The 18,851-nt window shown below is 30.3% G+C and overlaps 1 protein-coding gene across 1 annotated transcript in view; it reads right to left on the minus strand.

The window, feature by feature from the left end:
* ASCC3 (activating signal cointegrator 1 complex subunit 3) overlaps positions 1–18,851 on the minus strand; it is a 261,881-nt gene that overhangs the window by 137,615 nt on the left and 105,415 nt on the right. The window contains exons 12-13 of the mRNA XM_039869401.1: positions 15,762–15,938; positions 13,119–13,190 (exon numbers count right to left, since the gene is read on the minus strand). Of these exons, the coding sequence (XP_039725335.1) occupies positions 13,119–13,190; positions 15,762–15,938 (249 nt within the window). The remainder of the gene's footprint in view (positions 1–13,118; positions 13,191–15,761; positions 15,939–18,851) is intronic.

Raw genomic sequence — 18,851 nt, forward strand, 5'->3', positions numbered from 1 at the left:
GCCGAACTACCAGAAAAATACATGTGTTTGTAAAAACTCATTTAAAAAAAGAAAATAAACCTTTATACTTACACAGGGGAGGTGGATGTTCCTATTATGGTTAAATTAAAATAATAAAAATTTCCCTGATGCTTCCAGATACAAGCAATACTTTTATTCTTTTGAACATACAAGGAATTCATACGCCTCTCTCTTAAGTATTTATCACTCACTACCTCTTAATTTTAGCTATTTTTGTGCTCTTAACAAAACTTGTCCTCAAGTCTGTGATCATCTAACAATTATATGACAGGCACTGGGGGACATAAAAGTCAATACTTAAGCCTAGTACTGATTCTTGTGGCTTCGTTATTTATATCTAGTTACTGTGGTCAGGATTGGAGTCTGGGAAGATGGTGAACAAAGAAGCTATCATTCGTTACATGAACAACTATATGAAGGAAGGAAAAATCGAAAAGAAAAAAAAGAAAAAGAAAGAAAGAAAAAGGGGGGTCCTCACTCAAAGTTAGCAAATTACTTGATTTGAAGGTCATGACATTCCAAGTTTCTTCATTATTGGCCTTAGGGTATCCTCTCTCTAAATCCTTCCTATTGTTCAAAACATATCATCATATTTCTAGCTAAGTCCACTATAAAAAAAATTATCCTACAATCAATTCACCATATATCAGGACATTGTACAATATCGTTAGTAGCATAAAATATTTATATTTCAACAGTCTCTAAATTGTTAAGACCACAAAAAATAGAGAAAAAGACTTTTTAAAAACATAATTTTAAAATGGTAAATATTTTGAATGTAGTTTTCCTTTCCTGTAAACTTTCTTTAACTCACTTGAAAATATTATTTTCTTGAGCATTAATTTTCTTAAAACATTAAGCATATCTACATTTTAGAGATAATATAATTTATCCAATTGATGCTTGAATAAATTATAAATTCTTTTAAAATTTTTATTACATTTATTGGGGTGACACTCATTAATAAAATTATATAGGTTTCAAATGTACAATTCTCTAATACATCATCTGTATATTACATTATGTGTTCACTACCCAAAATCAAATCTCCTTCTGTCAATGTATATTGACCTGCTTTACCCTTATCTACCTCCTCTTTCCTCTTTCCCTCTGGTAACCGCCATTCAGGTCTTGTTTCATATGTGCACTATATAGATTTATACATTCAATTTGAGATCTAAATTCATCTTTGGAGCTTATATAGTATATTTGTAAACATAAATAACTAACAATATTGTATATGCTACAAATGAAACTATTTTATACCTTAAAATTGTCTTAAGCATAGAAAGTGTTTTAATTTTCACCTAGTTTTTATAACATAAAAGTTGTTAAATAAATATAATCAAGAATACTAATTTTACTTGCTCATAATTATTTAAATTTGATACATGTGAACTAGATTTTTTGTTTATGAAAAATTTCTTAGCAATCTAGACCAAACTCTTATCTGATGTCAAAATAACCTATACAACATACAGACTTATTTTGAATACCAGCAGTGTTTTAGAATCAAATACACCTATGTTTCAATCATAACTCAGCATTTATATACTAGATGAACTTGGGCAAATTTACCTGTGCCTGTTTTTCCTGTAAAGTGGAGAAAATAGTACCTGCTTTGTAAGGTTGCTGTAGGGACAACAAACAATAATTAGAAAGTACTAGGAAGAGTCTGGTACATGGCCCACTCAGTAGGAAAAAAGGTTTAGTTGCTTTACAAAGATTTTCCTTACCTTCACTCCAAATCTGATCCCTACACATCCCAGTCACTGGGATCAAGATCGGTACTGTCCTCTAAGACAACAGGAAAGAAGTGCACTTGCTTTATTTAACACATAACAATTCTTCAAATATTTTAAAAGTTCTATCATATCTCCAGTATAATAGCTCTTTTCTCAGCTAAACAACATCTGTTCTCAACACTGTTTTCCATGATAGCTTTTATGGTTTGACACTAGATGAGTTCTATGTTCTTTATTCTTTAATACTAAAAAGTATGCACTGAAGATAATTTGCTGAAGAAATGATTTGTTTAAATGTATATAGGCTTTATGACTAACATCTTCTCACCTTGATCATACAGTTTAATGTGATTTTACATTCTGTATTATTAAAGCTGTATCAATTTGAACAACTCTACTGAGAAATTTGAAAAAATTTAAAAAGCATATATTGGCATCCATTTCTTAAAAACGTGAAAAAAAAGATGTGTGTAATAATTGAAAGATCATATACTTTTTTGAAAGGATTGAATTTTTTTTTTTTAATTATCACCAGAAATTATTGAGTTGCTATTGATTTTTTGCACATACTGCTGATGATTTCCTCAGGCCAGATTTTTCAGTGGAATTCACAAACATATTCTCTGCGTTCTCTTCTCAGAGCAATAACTGATTAAATGAAAATGTCAGTTTTGTAGGGGTAAAAACATGAAAAATGAAGTGCAAAGGCTAAGGTTCTAGTTTTAATTGAAAAGCTTATTAGATGTCTGACTTTGGGCATATTATTAGGCTTTTGTTTTGTCATCTGTAATATGAAGGTGAACTAATGAAGTTCATGATGCTTTCACAAATTCAATGTCAAAATAAACATAATGATGATCTATACAATATTGTCTTTAAAATACTTTCCTTCTGAAATAAAATTATTAAAGACCTGATCAGGAAATGATAAAAATATGATGTAATAGGTATAACATACAATTTAAGGGGAAAAAATTAGAGTATTATCTATTTTGTTTAAGTAAATGTTTAAGTAAATAATATATTTCAACAGAATTTTTGGCAAAATGTTTAAGTAAATAATATATTTCAATAGAATTTTTGGCAATAATTCAAATTTCAATGATAGAATATTTAAGATGTCTATAAAGCATATTCTTCTTTATAAGTGATGTTAATAAATTTGTGACACACCTATAACTGCTTTTTGTGTAAAAAAAGCATTTCAATTAAAAAGCTGATTTTGTTAGAGGTTTTTATGTAAAAAGAATTTACATAAAAGGTGAGTTAAGTTTAGGTCAGTAAAGATAGCATGAACTGTGCAACTCTCTGTGAGAAGATTTCACAATTATTGAGGATAAGCCATAGCACTGGGAGACGGGGTGCTGTGAAAAGGAATACCCTCTACTTTCTCCTTCTGCCGCAGTTTGCAGAATTGGTGCAGCATTTTCAGCTACAGGCCTGTCTCATCATATACACAAATTCATGACTTTGTACCTGATTTGAGAGACGAAAGAATCATGCCTGGTGAATAAATTACATTTGAAAACTTCTGGGCTACCTCATTCAGCCAGTATATCCAATTAGTATTTAAGCTGGTATTCGAGGCCCACAGGGGAAACTACTGGTTATGCTTGGTCCAACATAGTAAACATGACAAAATGTAAGACCAAATCCCACCTCTACAGGAAAGCTAAATTGATATCCCATTGGTGAAAGATTAGTCTATTTGGTATCGCCACAAGAACAGAAACTACTAATCTTTGTGTAAATTGTAAAAAACTAATGATGTAGGAAAGTACTTTAAAAACTTATTTTGACTGTGGAAATCTTTCTTCCAAGAAACTCTTTGGCAAAACACACACACACACACACACACACACACACACACACACACACACACACACACACACTAAACCTACTTAAGTGGACCTGAGAGATTCAAATCTCATTTTTCTCTTCAAATAGCATACCTCTGCTACTCCCAACCTCAGTAGTTCCTGTGCTACTCTCAGAGAAACCTGAAGCAGTCTGAAAATAACAGCTAGAAGAGGAACTCTTTTAGTCAAAAGAAACTGAAACACTGTCCTTCCTTTTTGTTAAAAAGTTGAAAATTCTAGACATCTACCATCTCTGTCATTCTTCTGGATAATATTTTTGGGAAAAAAATCAGTAAAAATATGCATTTAAAAAATAAAACACTTTTAGCTGGTTTCTAAATACCATTCTCTACTAAAAGGACAACAAGTTTGCTTGCATAAATGATTAATTCCAAATCTGGGACAGGGGCATATGAAAAGGACAAAGAAGTCAGATTGAAGGGGTTCCCTTTGCCAAACTTGGGCCATTATGATCATCAAAGTAAGTAATATAATAATGAATTATAACCCTTTGAGTAAAATAAGAACCTGAGTTGATAGACAAATTAGTTAATAAACGGGGGAGGAAGCAGCACTTCCTTACATACAGTAGAAATGAAGGAATGATAGAGTTAGAAAATCATCAATAGATCTAAAACGAGTGGGTGAAATATTCGGTCTGTATATTTACATTTTATGTATAGTTATTTGGATTAACCTTTGTTTCCCTCATAAAATTATAAGCAACACTAATGCAGTGTGCCTCTTTCTGCTTTCTGTCATCAGCACAGTCTCTGACACACACTGAGTATTCAATAAATAATTGCTGAATATTGCCAATATTGCCTTAGTTTACTCTTAAAAACCATCTCTATTCCGTTCAATATGTAGAATTAAGACTGATGACCCAGATAAAGTTTGTGTGCTAAAAGAAAGTGTAGCAATGTTTATATTTGGAACTCTACCCACTGCAGCTCTGACCTTTAACAAGGCAAAGAGATTACAGAAGAGATTGCAAATCATGAACCATTCTCAGTAATTCAGAAGTTTATAAGTCTGGAATTCCATTTCCATTTAAAATTTTAGTCTATAAGTAGTAAAAGATTATAAAATATTATTTATTTTAAGAAGTTCATATAGACACACACTCATAAACAAAAATTTTAAGGAACATATATTGAAGCCAACCTATTTGTAATGAATAATTAAATAAACTTCTAAAATTCATATACTCTGAATTCATGCTGTGTCAAAGATGTTCTTGAATATGGCTAAAATCAGAATGATGTTACATGGTTCTTAGTTAGTAGTCCCCATAGGACTAATGTGGATCAAGTTAATTCATTGCTAAACCTATGTCAATCCAATAAAGGCTAATAAGACAGAATAAAGAACCTTTCTTCAATACATTACAGTATCACACACAGAAAAATGCTGTACTGGCCTCCATGACAGTCCAAAATGCATTGGCATTTGTTACTGTTAGCCCTAAAATAGCAACATCTATTCTGTAGAGCAAATTAAGCAAAATTGGCTAGCCTATTACTATGCAAATAAAATTCATTAGTGAGCTAATAATTTAACTTCTACCGATGCCACTAGACTTGAAGGCCTATTATTATTCAACATTATAAGATGTCCTGAACTGAATCTAATTTCATAAAATAACAACATAAAAATTAATTTTTGAGGCTTCTATCAGCATTTTTCATTTTTCTTAGACAATAATCAGTATTTATAATTCCTAATAACCCAACAATGAATTTAATATTCTCAAGAGAGAATTCTTAATTCTGAGACTGTTATGTTCTCTTAAAAACAAAATCCTATTTTACAATATTAATAATATTCTTTCTTTTCACTCTTTCGTACTTCGTTATGCTACTATGACAACAAAAACCCGTTTAAAAAACAAAACAAAACAAAACGGCTACAGACAAGATAGTAAAAATCTGCAATGGTTAACTGAGTTTGAGTGTTCAGTTCCCCTTTTTGCACCATGAGCAAACACATGAATAGTTGTATCAGATTTCCTCGGGTCACAATTATTATACTCAGTTTTAATAAAAATACTGTTTGCTCAATCTTATCAAAAGATAGCTATAAATACATAGTCAACAAATTCTTGTGGTAACTAAATTTATTATATATATCTCCCAACTGCTTCCAAGTCCAAATATCAGCTGGAAACCAAGTAATAAAGAGATTCAATATATCATTTTCTAAAATGAAATAAATAACTGTCAAATTAACATCTGACAATTTAATATAAAATATTCTGAATTACTGTCTAGAGAATTTTCTGTGGTGTTATAAAAGACAGAAAAATGATTACAAGCAAACACTGTTTTAACACTTTTCAAGTCTATATTATTATTTTTATTTAAACAATATAAATAATTCAAATGACAGTATAAAATAAACACATATGTGAATTAAGTTTTCTTTTCAATAGAATTAACGAAAATCCTAAATATAGAAAGTATTTCATAAAAGTGAATATCATAAGTGAGTCAGTGCTTCTTTTATGTTCTTGAACTTAATAATTTCATATTTACTGTAATCTAATGCTTTGATGACAAAAATCACATGAATTGCCAAATAATCTAATAAATTCATTTCCTAAGTCTGGACTACTTGATTTAAATTAGCTATGGATCTATACAGAATCTTTCAAACATTCTATATGCTTTTATTTTCTTTTTATACTTTTGTGTTGCTTTTATTTGTTATAAGAATGTATCATTTCAGTAACCGGAAAATTCTTAAAGACTTAGGAAAAAAGTAATGTTAATAGCAATGACGGAAAAATGCAACACTACTATTCATCATTAAAAAGTATTCCCTTTGCAAAGGAAGAGAACTTCACAAAGTTAACGATGAAACTCATACATAAAATTTCAAGAACATAATTCAGTACTGTTATGGTAAACTATATTTCAGAAAAATGGAATTTTTCTATGTTCTCTTAAAAATGTAAAATTTTAAAAGGGTTCAAAAGTACTCCTCCTCCAGGGCTTAATAAATAGAAATAAAAGAAAGAAATAACATATTAATATAACTGGTGGCACGAATGATGTCTATATCATGATATACAGCTAATACAGATGGATATGTTAAATTAGGAGAAAATGAGACAATTTAATAGGTACAACAGAAAAGACTAACTAGATGAAATAATATTAAGAGCAAATTCATATAATGAAATGATTTTAAGAAGAATACTAACATTCTTTCATTGATCTTTACAGCCTACAAGGAGAAAAAAGTTTCCTTATAACCGAAGCAATCTTTGATGTCGTTCCACATCTCCAAGTTGTTTTCCCCTCAGCCTAGACATTTAGCTTACCATGGAACTCAAAATTACTTTTCAAATTTTCCTTGAAGTTGGTTGCTGCCTAACGCTTTAAGAATAAGTCCAGACTTATGAAGACTACTACAGCTCCCAGTGACTTATTCATCTAACACTATCTGAGCACCAACTGCGTGCCAGGTACTGGTAAGGCCATGACAATATGATGATGAGCAAAACCAAAGATAGCCTCTTTCCTTATGGGGCTTAGAATCTTATAATAAAAACGGCATTAATCAAAAATAGCCAGAAAAAGTAAAACTGTAGCTAGAAATACAAAGAAGACATTTACCATGTTATTACAAAGTTCATAATAGGGAGGCGTAAAAGTCAAGGAGGTAAAACCAGCTTTCTCGAAGAAAAATGAAATCTGAAGGATTTAGAAGACAACTAAATAAAGAATAAGGAAGAATGTATGAGGCAGAGGGAACAAGTCGTATAAAAGCTGCGAGGTAAATAGATGAGCATCTCAATGATGAAAAAAAGCCAAGAAAGTGGAAAGCAGAGAATGAGGGAGAGAGAGGTATATGATAAATATGGAAAGAGGTAATGGCCAAACAATATAGGTACCTCCAGGTGCTTTTGAAGGAGCTTTTTGTGTGTGTGCTCATAGTTGTTAAAATGTCTCCTTCTTAAGAATTACGCTTCTATATTCCTTTGGGAATATGTCTCTATTTGGGGAAGGAGGAGCAACGAAGGCAGAAAAAAAAGAGCAGAATTCAAATAATTCACAAATAAAAGTCACATTAGACAAATTTGTTATGACAGAAACATTGGTGCCAAGAATTAGAGATGTTTGTATCTGGAAGAAGAAAAATTCTTTTAGGCAAAAAGGCCAATGTAAAGTTCCATTATTAAAGTTAGCATGGTAACATTTGTTTCAATTGTACATAATAATTTTTAGGTAAACTAAGAAGTAATGCTAAGAAACAAAAATAATTCCCTTCAGATAGTAATAAGTCAAATTAATCCATAATTATTAGTCAGTTTTAAAATGTGGTTTCTTATTAGAAAAAGAAACATCTAAAAACCTACGAACCACGAGGAAAGAGAAAATGAGATACACATCTAAATAAGGAAAGGCTGATGTTTTAACATTAATCCAAGGTTAAAGATGACTTTTCCTTTAACGCTGTAAAACCTTTAAACTAGAGGTAGATTTTTGAATAAGAAACTAACTAAGGATCTTAACTTTTTTGATAATGTGAAAAAAGAGCAAGTTAACTTACTATATGTGTCATAATCTCTGAGGGAGTTTCTAATTTTTTTTTTCCAATCACTGTAACAAAGTTGGTATTATAAGAAAAATCTCAATAGGGTTAAGGCATTAATTATTTTCCCATTCTGCAAGTTACACAGGAGGAGGGGAATTACTAGCAGGAATGATAAAGCTGTACTTGCATTTGGTAATGCAAAGAGAAGCTTACAAATGAGACGTCTCATTAATTTGAGCAGATGGATCAAAATTAAAGGCTGAATCACCAACTTTTAATTTCCCAGTAGCCAAGAAGAGCTTGAAGTCTTGCAGAGTATGACTGTTGAAAAGTCAACATGAAAAGATTTTCTCCATCTGTCATCACACATGCTTGAGTGGAACACAACTGCCTCCTACTGTTTTTAATACTTTTATGGCAAAGCTGCACATAAAATCTATTAAGTACATGAGCACATGAGTTTAGATGATTGGTATACTGAAACCCATGGAATAGTATGATCAGAGACTATTAGCATGGTTTTTGAACATGTAATACGCTCTATTCTAATTTAATTTAAATGGAGAGAAACAAATGAATTCATTTGTATATTTAAGAAAAAAATATTAATTTTTATCACGAAAAGTATTTGGTTGTCTAAGAGTTACAGTTTTGTTTTGTTTTGTTTTTAAAGACATGTTTATCAGTTTACTTAATAATGGACTGAACAGCAGTTGCTCTGAGAAAATTATTTAGGGACACCATAAGAAGGGAGAAAATCCAAAACACTAAAGGCAAAACACTGAAGGCAAGAAAACAAATAAAATCAAGGAATATTCCCTAGGAGGATTTTTAAACTGGTAGGCAGGTAAAAGTGGTAGCAGAGAAAACTCTATTAATTTCTGTGGACTAAAGTAGACTGACTTACCATTTCTTACTATTCTATATTTACTGTTAAAATATATTTAAAAGGCAACAAAATAAAGCTAAAGTTTGTTAATTAAACAGCCACCAAGAAATAATTTATGTTCACTTAATAACAAGGAAAGGCACCTTTATTGAATATGTAGTTGGCTGCTTAATAACAATGTACTAATGTGCAGTTAGTTATAACTATAATTGAATTCTAGAAGCAAAGTTCTCTGTCTCTGTCTCTGTGTGTCTCTCTCTATACATATACATGTATACACACACATATATACATACGCAAACACATATATGTAACTTACTGTACTTAAATGCACAACAAAACATTTAAAGAGAAGCGTCTCTTAGAATGAAGCACATATAGTTAGACCTTTCAGTCATTAGAGTTAGGCAGAATAATATAACTGAAAAGATAATTTAGCTGTCAATATTTTAGATAACAAAGTAAAAAATTATTGAATTACATATTTTTCATTTTCTGACAGATGGATACATACAGATTCATTTGCTGAAATTTATCACGTGGGACCTTATACAAAGACAGCCAGTGACTGGGATAACATTATATTCAACCTCAGTTAAGAGGAGAAAAAACAACTCAGAAACTCTAGTCTATTGCGAAGTTTTATGTTAACTTTCTAATAAAAGCAGAGGACCATCGCTTAGTGATGGTATGACTTCAAGGAGATAGAAAAGGAAAAAAATAATCCAGTGAAGGGTTCTAACCCCTGAAAACAAACTTCCACATGAGCCTCAGTAATCAAAGACTACTGTGAAGTAGCAATTCTTCTGTAATGGATTAAATCAAGGATCGTTAGCCTTGCTGAAAGAGGTATCTACCTCAGGTTCCAAAATCAAAACGTGTAATAGTCCTCCTTTCCAAGTATCCAAACTGCAATTTCAGTTCTGGACATAAAACAGAGGCAATCAGCAAAATCTGCCACTTAACCTAAATGCACTTACAGGCCAAATAGTATTTGGCAGAGCAACTTGCAAATAGATTTAAACTAAACAATTTCTTTGAAAAGACTGAAACAGGAAAAGATTTTAGTTTGAGGCAACTTTTCCAAAGTCACACACATATTATAGATACAGAAATGAAAAAGATAGAACTTTGTTCTCAAATTATGTTGCAAAACAGCTTTTAATTTCAGATAACTGTATTAATGTAAAAGACTCAGGTGCTGCCTTAACTCAGTACTTAAAATCTGAAGACACTGGCTTGGGCATTTGTAATACTAGCAATACTAGAGGAAAATAACAACTAATGGGCCATAGCCCTGATGCATTTCACATTTCCAACCTCTCCTTCTCACTAGGATGTTAAATCTTTGAAGATATCAGGCAATTCATTTATCACAATCAAATTATATTTACCATAGAGTTCTCATGTGTATGATACAATAGTGGGAACTTAACCAACAATGCTTCCCTATAACCTAGTCTAACTTAGTAAGACCTGTCATACTGGAACACAGAACCTAAAACAACAACATTGCATAGAATACACTAATTAATTTTTTAAAATCTGACATCTTTAAGTGTTTATTTATATTTTAATGTCATTGTTTCTATTCATGGTTTTGTCTTATTTTCAGATAGGGAAAATATAATAAATACATTAGAGAAACTATAGAAATGACAGAAAAAAATAGGGAATAAAATAGAATTTAACAAAGGGAAGGACATACACCAACAGAAATTATCTTTGGATAGTAGAATTAGCAGTAATTTTTTCCCCCTCATTTTTACTTTTTTGGTGTGCTCAGGGTTAAATTTGTTTTAACTGTTTTTTTTTTTTTTTTTTGTTTTTTTTTTTGCTTAGTGTCTTTTACATCAGTCATATTTAAACTACATTTAAAAAATACAATTACAAAGGCTAAAGACCACAGGGTCACAGTATGAAGCAAAAACACAGGGAAGAACAGATGTTTCTAATTGAAAGTAAGTGAACACTAGTTAGTTGGTTTACCCATAAATGCATACATATGTGTCCTAGTTAATACTCCTCCACAACCTAATACTTATCAAAAAATCAACAGATTAATAGGTTATGTTCAGGTCTTGCTGTCCCCAACACAATAATTTATTTACTTAATAAATATATTCAATCCGTTTCAAAGGTTTACAGCAAAAAAAGAAAAAAAAAAAAAAAGGAAAGAAAAAAGAAAAGAAAGTGCACACCGAAGCAAAGCATGAAAAATGCAGTACATAAAACACATGTTTTCATAATCATGATTTTGAGGTACTAGTTGTTATTTAAGAAAAATTTCACTGGCATGACACCACTCTGTCTTATATGACTTCAGATTGTAAAACAAATTCAAAGTGGCAAACACACATCAGATCATACATAACCTTACATCACAGTACACTGATAAAACTATGCAATAGATGAACATAGTTTAAATTTATAAAATCCTATGTAGGTCTGTTATGACAATGAAATGTTATAACCCTTTCAGATGCATCACAGGATTGTGTAACAAGATCACACAATGTGGCCATTTGTATCATAAATACATTGTAGGAGTTTATCCTAAGTACATGTTTCAGCAGAGCAAAATAACTGGCAGAGAAATGATCAGAACAGTAGCACTTTCTTTAATAGAAAGTTGCAAACATTTAAGCATCAATAATGGAGGAATAATCAATCATAGAGGAATGGCCAAGGTCAGCCTAATGGCAAAGGGGCAGTGTAAAGTTCTGAAGATGTGGGCTTTATCAACACGAAGACTTGTATTTCAATCCTGGTGTGACTTTTTACTAGCAGTATGACCTTAGAGAGCTGCTTCACATGTTTTAGGTTCATTTTCTCCTTTAACAAAAGGAGATAATATGCTTATGTCAGAGGACTGGGAAAATTAGAAGTCCAAAGAGACTTACATGGCATCTGGGACTTAGAACCTGAATAAAAACTCCCCTGTCTCTCTTACAGATATTAAAATTGTGAAGATCATATAGAAATAATGAAAAATGTTTAGTATTCATTAAGAAAAACAATGAACATAAAAGTGTATATATAGTATAATTATTTATTTAGTAATAGACTATAACTAATAATCAAGATTAAGTTTGAATAAGCACTATCAAAAGCTACATATGTAAATGGTAAAAGACTAATGGGATATGTATAGAAATTTAATAATAATGCTAAAATGGTAAAATAAGTGGAACTATGAAAATTTTCCTTAGTATAGTTATTTTATTCTTACAGCTAAATAAAAAAGGAGATATGTAGGTATTTCTACAGTCCTACCATTATGAAAAACAAACATCATCATTAATCATTCAAAAACAGAAACCATGAGACCTGCAGTCTAAACCTCAATTCTTAGGACACACAGCCTGAAGAGAGTCTTAGGTCTTATATATAATTATATATATATTTTGATTTCTATTATTTAAAAAGAGAAAAAATAATCTTTCAGGGTTTACATTTATAATGAAATCTAACATAGACTAGACAAAGTTCTCTCGTAATGGAAGAAATCCCATAGCAATTAAAAATCCTGGAAAAAAAAATGTTATTAACTCACAGTGCAAAGTTAAATGAAGAATCAGACTAGCTGATATGATGCTGAAAAACAGTCTCAGGACTGATACTAAATGATTTCAAGACTGACTATAAAGCTATAGAAATCAAAGCACTGTGTTAAGGGCTAAAGAACAGCCAGTTAGTGAATGGAACAGAACAGTGAGCTTAGGAATAAGCCCACATAAATATAGCAATGGATCTTTGATAAAGGAGCCAAGGTAATAAAATGGAGCAAAGATAGTCTTTTCAACAAATGGTGCTGGAACAAGTGAACATCCACATGCAAATTAATGCATCTAGACACAAATCTTATGCCCTTCCCAAAATTTAACTCAGAATGGATCATAAACCTAATTGTAAAACACAAAACAATAATACTCCTAGAAGATAAATAGACAAAAATCTAGGTAACCTTAGATATGAAGATGAGTTTTCTTAAGAGCATAAAAATGAATAAGTTTAATCATTAAGTATTGTCTAAAAACAGAAAAAAATAAAGTGTACCTGGTGTCCAGCCTTTACTTGCTTCAAAACACTTTCATAGCATACTTCATCCATGTTATTCAATTGTTGCACCTTAAAGATTTTAAAACATGAAAAATATCAAGTGAAGCACTTATAAACTTTCTAACTACCAAAAAAAAAACATTGTCAATTACAATACACCTGTATTTACTTTCTGACTAGCTAGAATGCAGAAACAGTAAATACAATATATATAACATATAACAACTCAATAAGAAACAATGAAATTAAAAAATACAAATAAAATACAACATATAATACTTTCAGAGTACTAACTTTCTAAGTTTTTTAAAGACTTAGAAAGTTTTTTAAAGGCAATTATTTTAAGGATAATATACTAGTTATACATATTTTGAAATAATTTTAAAGTTCTTTTCTCTGCTTTCCCCAGAGAAGTCCATTCTTCGCTCTGTTTTTCTTTTATTTCATTCTATAAACTATGGAGCTTTCCTGTGTAATTCTCAAAATTACCAGAACACTACCCATAGAATGTCATGGTATATAAAGCTGAAATCTAAGGAAACATACCGTTTTGTAATATATATGTAGAAGGGTAGATATTATTCTACAGAAATATATTTCAGATTAATTGAAAGCTTTATATCAAATTCATGAATAAGAAGGGTTCCAACACAAAAGGAGGTCACTAACAAAAAGGAATAGGCATCTGGCACAGCTTGCATCTCTCAACATTTATTAAGAGTTTGGAGGAGATGAAAATATCATATACACCTGAAATGACTATGTTTTAGACTTTTTGTTTTAATAACATAGACACTTTATCATACTGGAAATAATTGTTTTATGCAGACTAAAGCGGATGAGATAATCACATAATAATTTTCCCCATTAATGATTCAAAAAACAACTCCAAATAAAATTGCCAATATTTTTTTCAGTTTATTTTGGATTGAGTATTCCATTGTATTCCATTGAGTTCTGGCCAAAGTCATTACATATTTCAATTAGATATGTCATATGCATTTCCTATGTTCTTCCATAACAACTGAATCACATCATGAGTTTCTTTCTAAACGAAACTCTGAGAAATCTATAAGAATTTCTTCTTAAAGAAAATGACAAATTAACGACTGGTTAGAAAATGTATTAAACAATACCCTGGGGACATGCTTAATGGTTACCAACTGTAATATTACAGCTGAGTGTAAAAACAATACATTTTAATAAGATAAAAACTATATTTATAACTAACATATATAATTTACTTTTTACACTATGTAAGATTTAAAAGTTTTTTAAATTTTGCAAATTTCTAAACCTTCAAAATAATTATGATGGTTCATTCTCTAATGCCATTCCTTTTATGATTATAATAGTAACATTCTGTGGTGAAAAATAGTTTGGATTTAATTAGCTTTAAGCGATTTGCCAACTCGTATGATGAAATTAAAAGAAAATAAGGTTTAAGATGGCTGACAAGCATCTGAAAAAATTTTCTTCTTTATATCTTTCTGTGATAACCATCTGCTACCATTTAAATTATAAAGCTGAAAGAACACTAAAGCTATAAAAAACGCTCTACATCTGCCCTAATGATACATTAAAATAAGATAAATAAATATTAAGATATGACTGAAAAAGAAAAAAAACAGCAGCCAACTAATACCGAAAAGTACTTGCAACAACTAATGAAAGTAAAATATGTATATAACTACTACGATATCATAAGTCAAGGATATTCTAAGGATACATTATTTTTATGCAAAGCAGATGGAGCTTAATTGTTGTAGTGATAGTCGCCTCTCATGTTTTTCAGTTGAGTATTTTATTTATAATAGCATACTGTAAAAATGGCCCTATTTTACTAATAAAATTGTTTTTAGATAAGAAATAACATAATACATTAAAGACCAAGACTGACATAGTAACACATGATTCCATCTTGATTTTTTATAAAGAAGTCATATGGCCTGCGAATATCCTTCTAAAGATATTGCTTCTACTTAAAAAAAAAAGTATTCTTAAACAGAATAATAAATATACAAAATTTATGCAAAGTAAAGTATTCCTTCACGATATTACAAAATGAACGTCCAAAATAACCATGCAAATGGTACCTGGTAATATTACTAAGGAACTAGATAAACAAACTTTTTAATGCATTACAAAGAATTTCAGAAGTATCATATATATGTAAAACTAATACAGTAATTATAAAACATTATAAGTTAAATAGAGCACCTCCCTTAATAGTTGCTTCCATGAAATTATTTTTCAATTGCATATAAGGTATTATTTACTTTTGATTATTAATATACCAAAACATGTATTACTAGTTTAATGAGAGCCTTTTATTATTTCACAATGGCCTTCAATCATATCAAAATAACTTTTTGAAATGTATATTTTTACATATAACTCATATTCCTAGCTGAGAATACAAAATATACATTGAAAATAGCAATGCAAACTACTACAAGCAACTTTTGGAGGAGGAATTACTCTACTATAGTTGAGAAACTGCTTACTTTTGTCCAGTATGTTATATTTGTAATGCCACTAAAATGGTCTTTTGAAGTTTCTAATTCCAAATAAGTACTAAACAATACATCAACAGAAATATTTTTAGAAAAAAAGTATAATTATTAAAATGAAATTTACCTTATTTGTACTTTTAACTCCCAGAAATGTCTGTCCAAGAGGAACTGGTCGAAAACGGCCATCAAAGTAGAAAAGGCCAATGTAGGGATTGACGTGTAAAAACGTAGCAACATCGAGGTAGTTGGGCAAGGTCGCAGAGAGTCCAAGAATCCTTATCATACTCTGTGTGGATTCAACCTATATGGATTATTTTAATTAATGTATGAGGTAGACTCAACGCATCTGGATTTATACTGTTAAAATAAGTTTCAGTAAATATAAAGTATGAAACTTTCACAATAAAACAAGATCCTTGAAGAAATACTGAACAATAACACACAGTCTAAAAGAAATAAAATGAAAGAAAACTGGCCTAAACCTGGTATCTGGGATGACATAAAATAATTCAAAGCGTAATTTAGTAAACTTCCTGAACTGGAAAATCCTATTAATTGTTCCCTTTTCCTTTTTTTCTAAAAATGAAATGAAGTAAGTGACATGGGTTAGGTTTTAGTCTAAGTTTTACCAGTTTATAATATCAGGTGTTAAAAAATGTAGGCTGTTTATTCTGAAGTTCGATTATTTCAAATTCATTTTAAATGCAAAAATAACTTAATTAAGGTGGACACTTCTAGTGCTTTACAAATCTAAATTTAAAATGCTAGAACTGCATGACAAATATTTTAAACTATGTGTGTGTATATATATTTAATGAAAAATTATTTTCAGGAAACTAAATTTTAAAAAAATTCTTGAGGACTCACTTATAAAATGAGTATTTACCTTTCCTTATTATAGACTGCTTCCATTTTACCACGAATGTGCTTTTAACTAAGGAAATCTTGGATATCAGCAAAAACTCAAACCAAAACCATGGCACTCTACAAAAGGGGAAAAGATGACCACATATGTCCATTATTTAAGAAATCTCCTTTGTATATTGTGATTAGAATCCTTTATAGTTACTTGAATGGTGATTTTTAATTATACAATAGTTCTAAGTAGTACCTGTGGTAACTTGAAAGGAAATGAAAGTGATTTTTGGTTTTAAAATTGTTATTTACAACACAAAAGTTACTGGATATATTTTTATATTCATGGTACCTGACAAACACCAGGGATTTTTTTCTGCAAAAAATCTTATTTTAAAACAACTGTATTTTTAATTTTAAAACACAATCTTATCATTCTCAATATCGATAAACCTACATGAGAAATACTTTTTTTAAAATAGGGATAATTTGAAACTTTACATCATAAGCCAAATCTCAAAGCTTTATACACTTTATATATTCACCTAAAAAGTATTAATTGTTGAAAACTGTAAAACTATGAAAATTATCATTTTGCAGCTTCATCTTTATAATTAGTCCCAAAATTAGGCAGTAAATTTTTATGACATTTTCCTTGACATAAAATCAAGGTTTGGATCGTCTCCCTACTCACTGATAGTAAAGACAACAACTAATATTATGTTGAATACAACAGATTTGGCCTTTCTTACACTTTTTTCTTGTCTAAATTTTTCTCAGTCATGCCAAGTGTGCTGTGAATGTAGTCCCTAATACCACCAGACCACTCAGAACCTGAGCATAATCTACACTGCATTGGAACAGCTTCCTATGACGCTTCAGTTAGTTACCAATGTTGAAGTGCAATGTAAAACACTGCCATCTACTGGAACAATATGGTAATCACAAGGAACAAATAAAATGAATTTTGCTATTTAATAACAGTAGTTACTAGCATTGTGCTGGTACATTGGAAATATAAGAATCACACAGGTCCTTCTGTCTAGGATATTAAAAACTAGTGAGGGATACAGATAAAGGTACAGAGGGAACACAAAAAAGGTGTAATTCATTCCGAGTGGTGAACTAGGAAAAATTTCATAGAAAAAATGATATTTTGCAGATTCAAGAGTAGATTTTCAACAGACAGATGTGTAGAATGATAAGAAATAATACGATTTTGTATTTATAAGCTTTAATCTCATAACCGAAAATATACTCTGACTAAAATAAGACTAGTTTAATCTCTGAAAGAGGGTCAGTGTTATTAGAAAGAAAGTGGAGAAGAAAAAAAATAGTTTTATGTAGCTGGAACCTATGGTAGCTAAACAATATGTAGAAGTTAAAATTAGATCAAGGCATCAATAGCTTTTAACGTCCAACTAAGTAATTTGTACATCTTTCTCAAGATAACAAATAGAAAGTCATAAAAAATATATGAACGCAGTAGTGATAAAGTATATAACTCGAATTTGATTATATTATGGAGATGCCAATGTGTAAGATATATTAATATACATATACATTATATATATTTCTATATATTAATACATATGTTTACATAATTATATTACATATACCATAAGCAAATCTACAATATAATTTTTACGTATGTAGTTCATATACAGGTTACTATAGGTTATATTTATAAATTATATATACAAAATTATACCATCATACATTTATAAATAATTTACAAAACATATATTTATAATGATTGCTTCAAATATATATACGATAGATACTTTTGTATATGTGTCTAAGTATAAGCAGCAGGCCTGCACTCTATTTTCTCCCTCAACTGGGAATGCTCAAAAAAGAAAGACATCCTGATCAAATTCCCTTGTGAACATGCTAATGACAGACCTCCTGGCAAATGTACTAACGATATTTACCTGACCTCTAATATTCTACCTTTGCGGGAAAGTCCTTATCTTTGTAATGCTTTTAGCTGATGGACATGGTCTCTCTCAGTGGCTAAACCATAATAAGCCAGAATGTATGGATTTATGTGGCATGGCTCCCTGAAAAATATCACTAAGTTATATAAGTATCAAGGTAAAAATCAAAACATATCATGATCAAAATAGCTCTGTTTTGTGTAACCGATACCCTGCATGCTTCTTTTGAGACCTCATATGTAAAATATGGGTCAGAGCAGATCCACTATGGCAAGAAAGGACCTGGAGAGCAGTGATGGCACATTCAGACTTCTCAAGACTTTCTTTATCTGTGTCTTACAAATACCTGTATCCTTGAAATTATTCTTAATGTTAGTTAAAATCTGAGTTTTGTGTGTTAACTTTGAATATTTCAACCT

This window comes from Pteropus medius, unplaced genomic scaffold (assembly GCF_902729225.1).
Source record: "Pteropus medius unplaced genomic scaffold, Ma_sr-lr_union100, whole genome shotgun sequence".
Classification (NCBI taxonomy): domain Eukaryota; kingdom Metazoa; phylum Chordata; class Mammalia; order Chiroptera; family Pteropodidae; genus Pteropus; species Pteropus medius.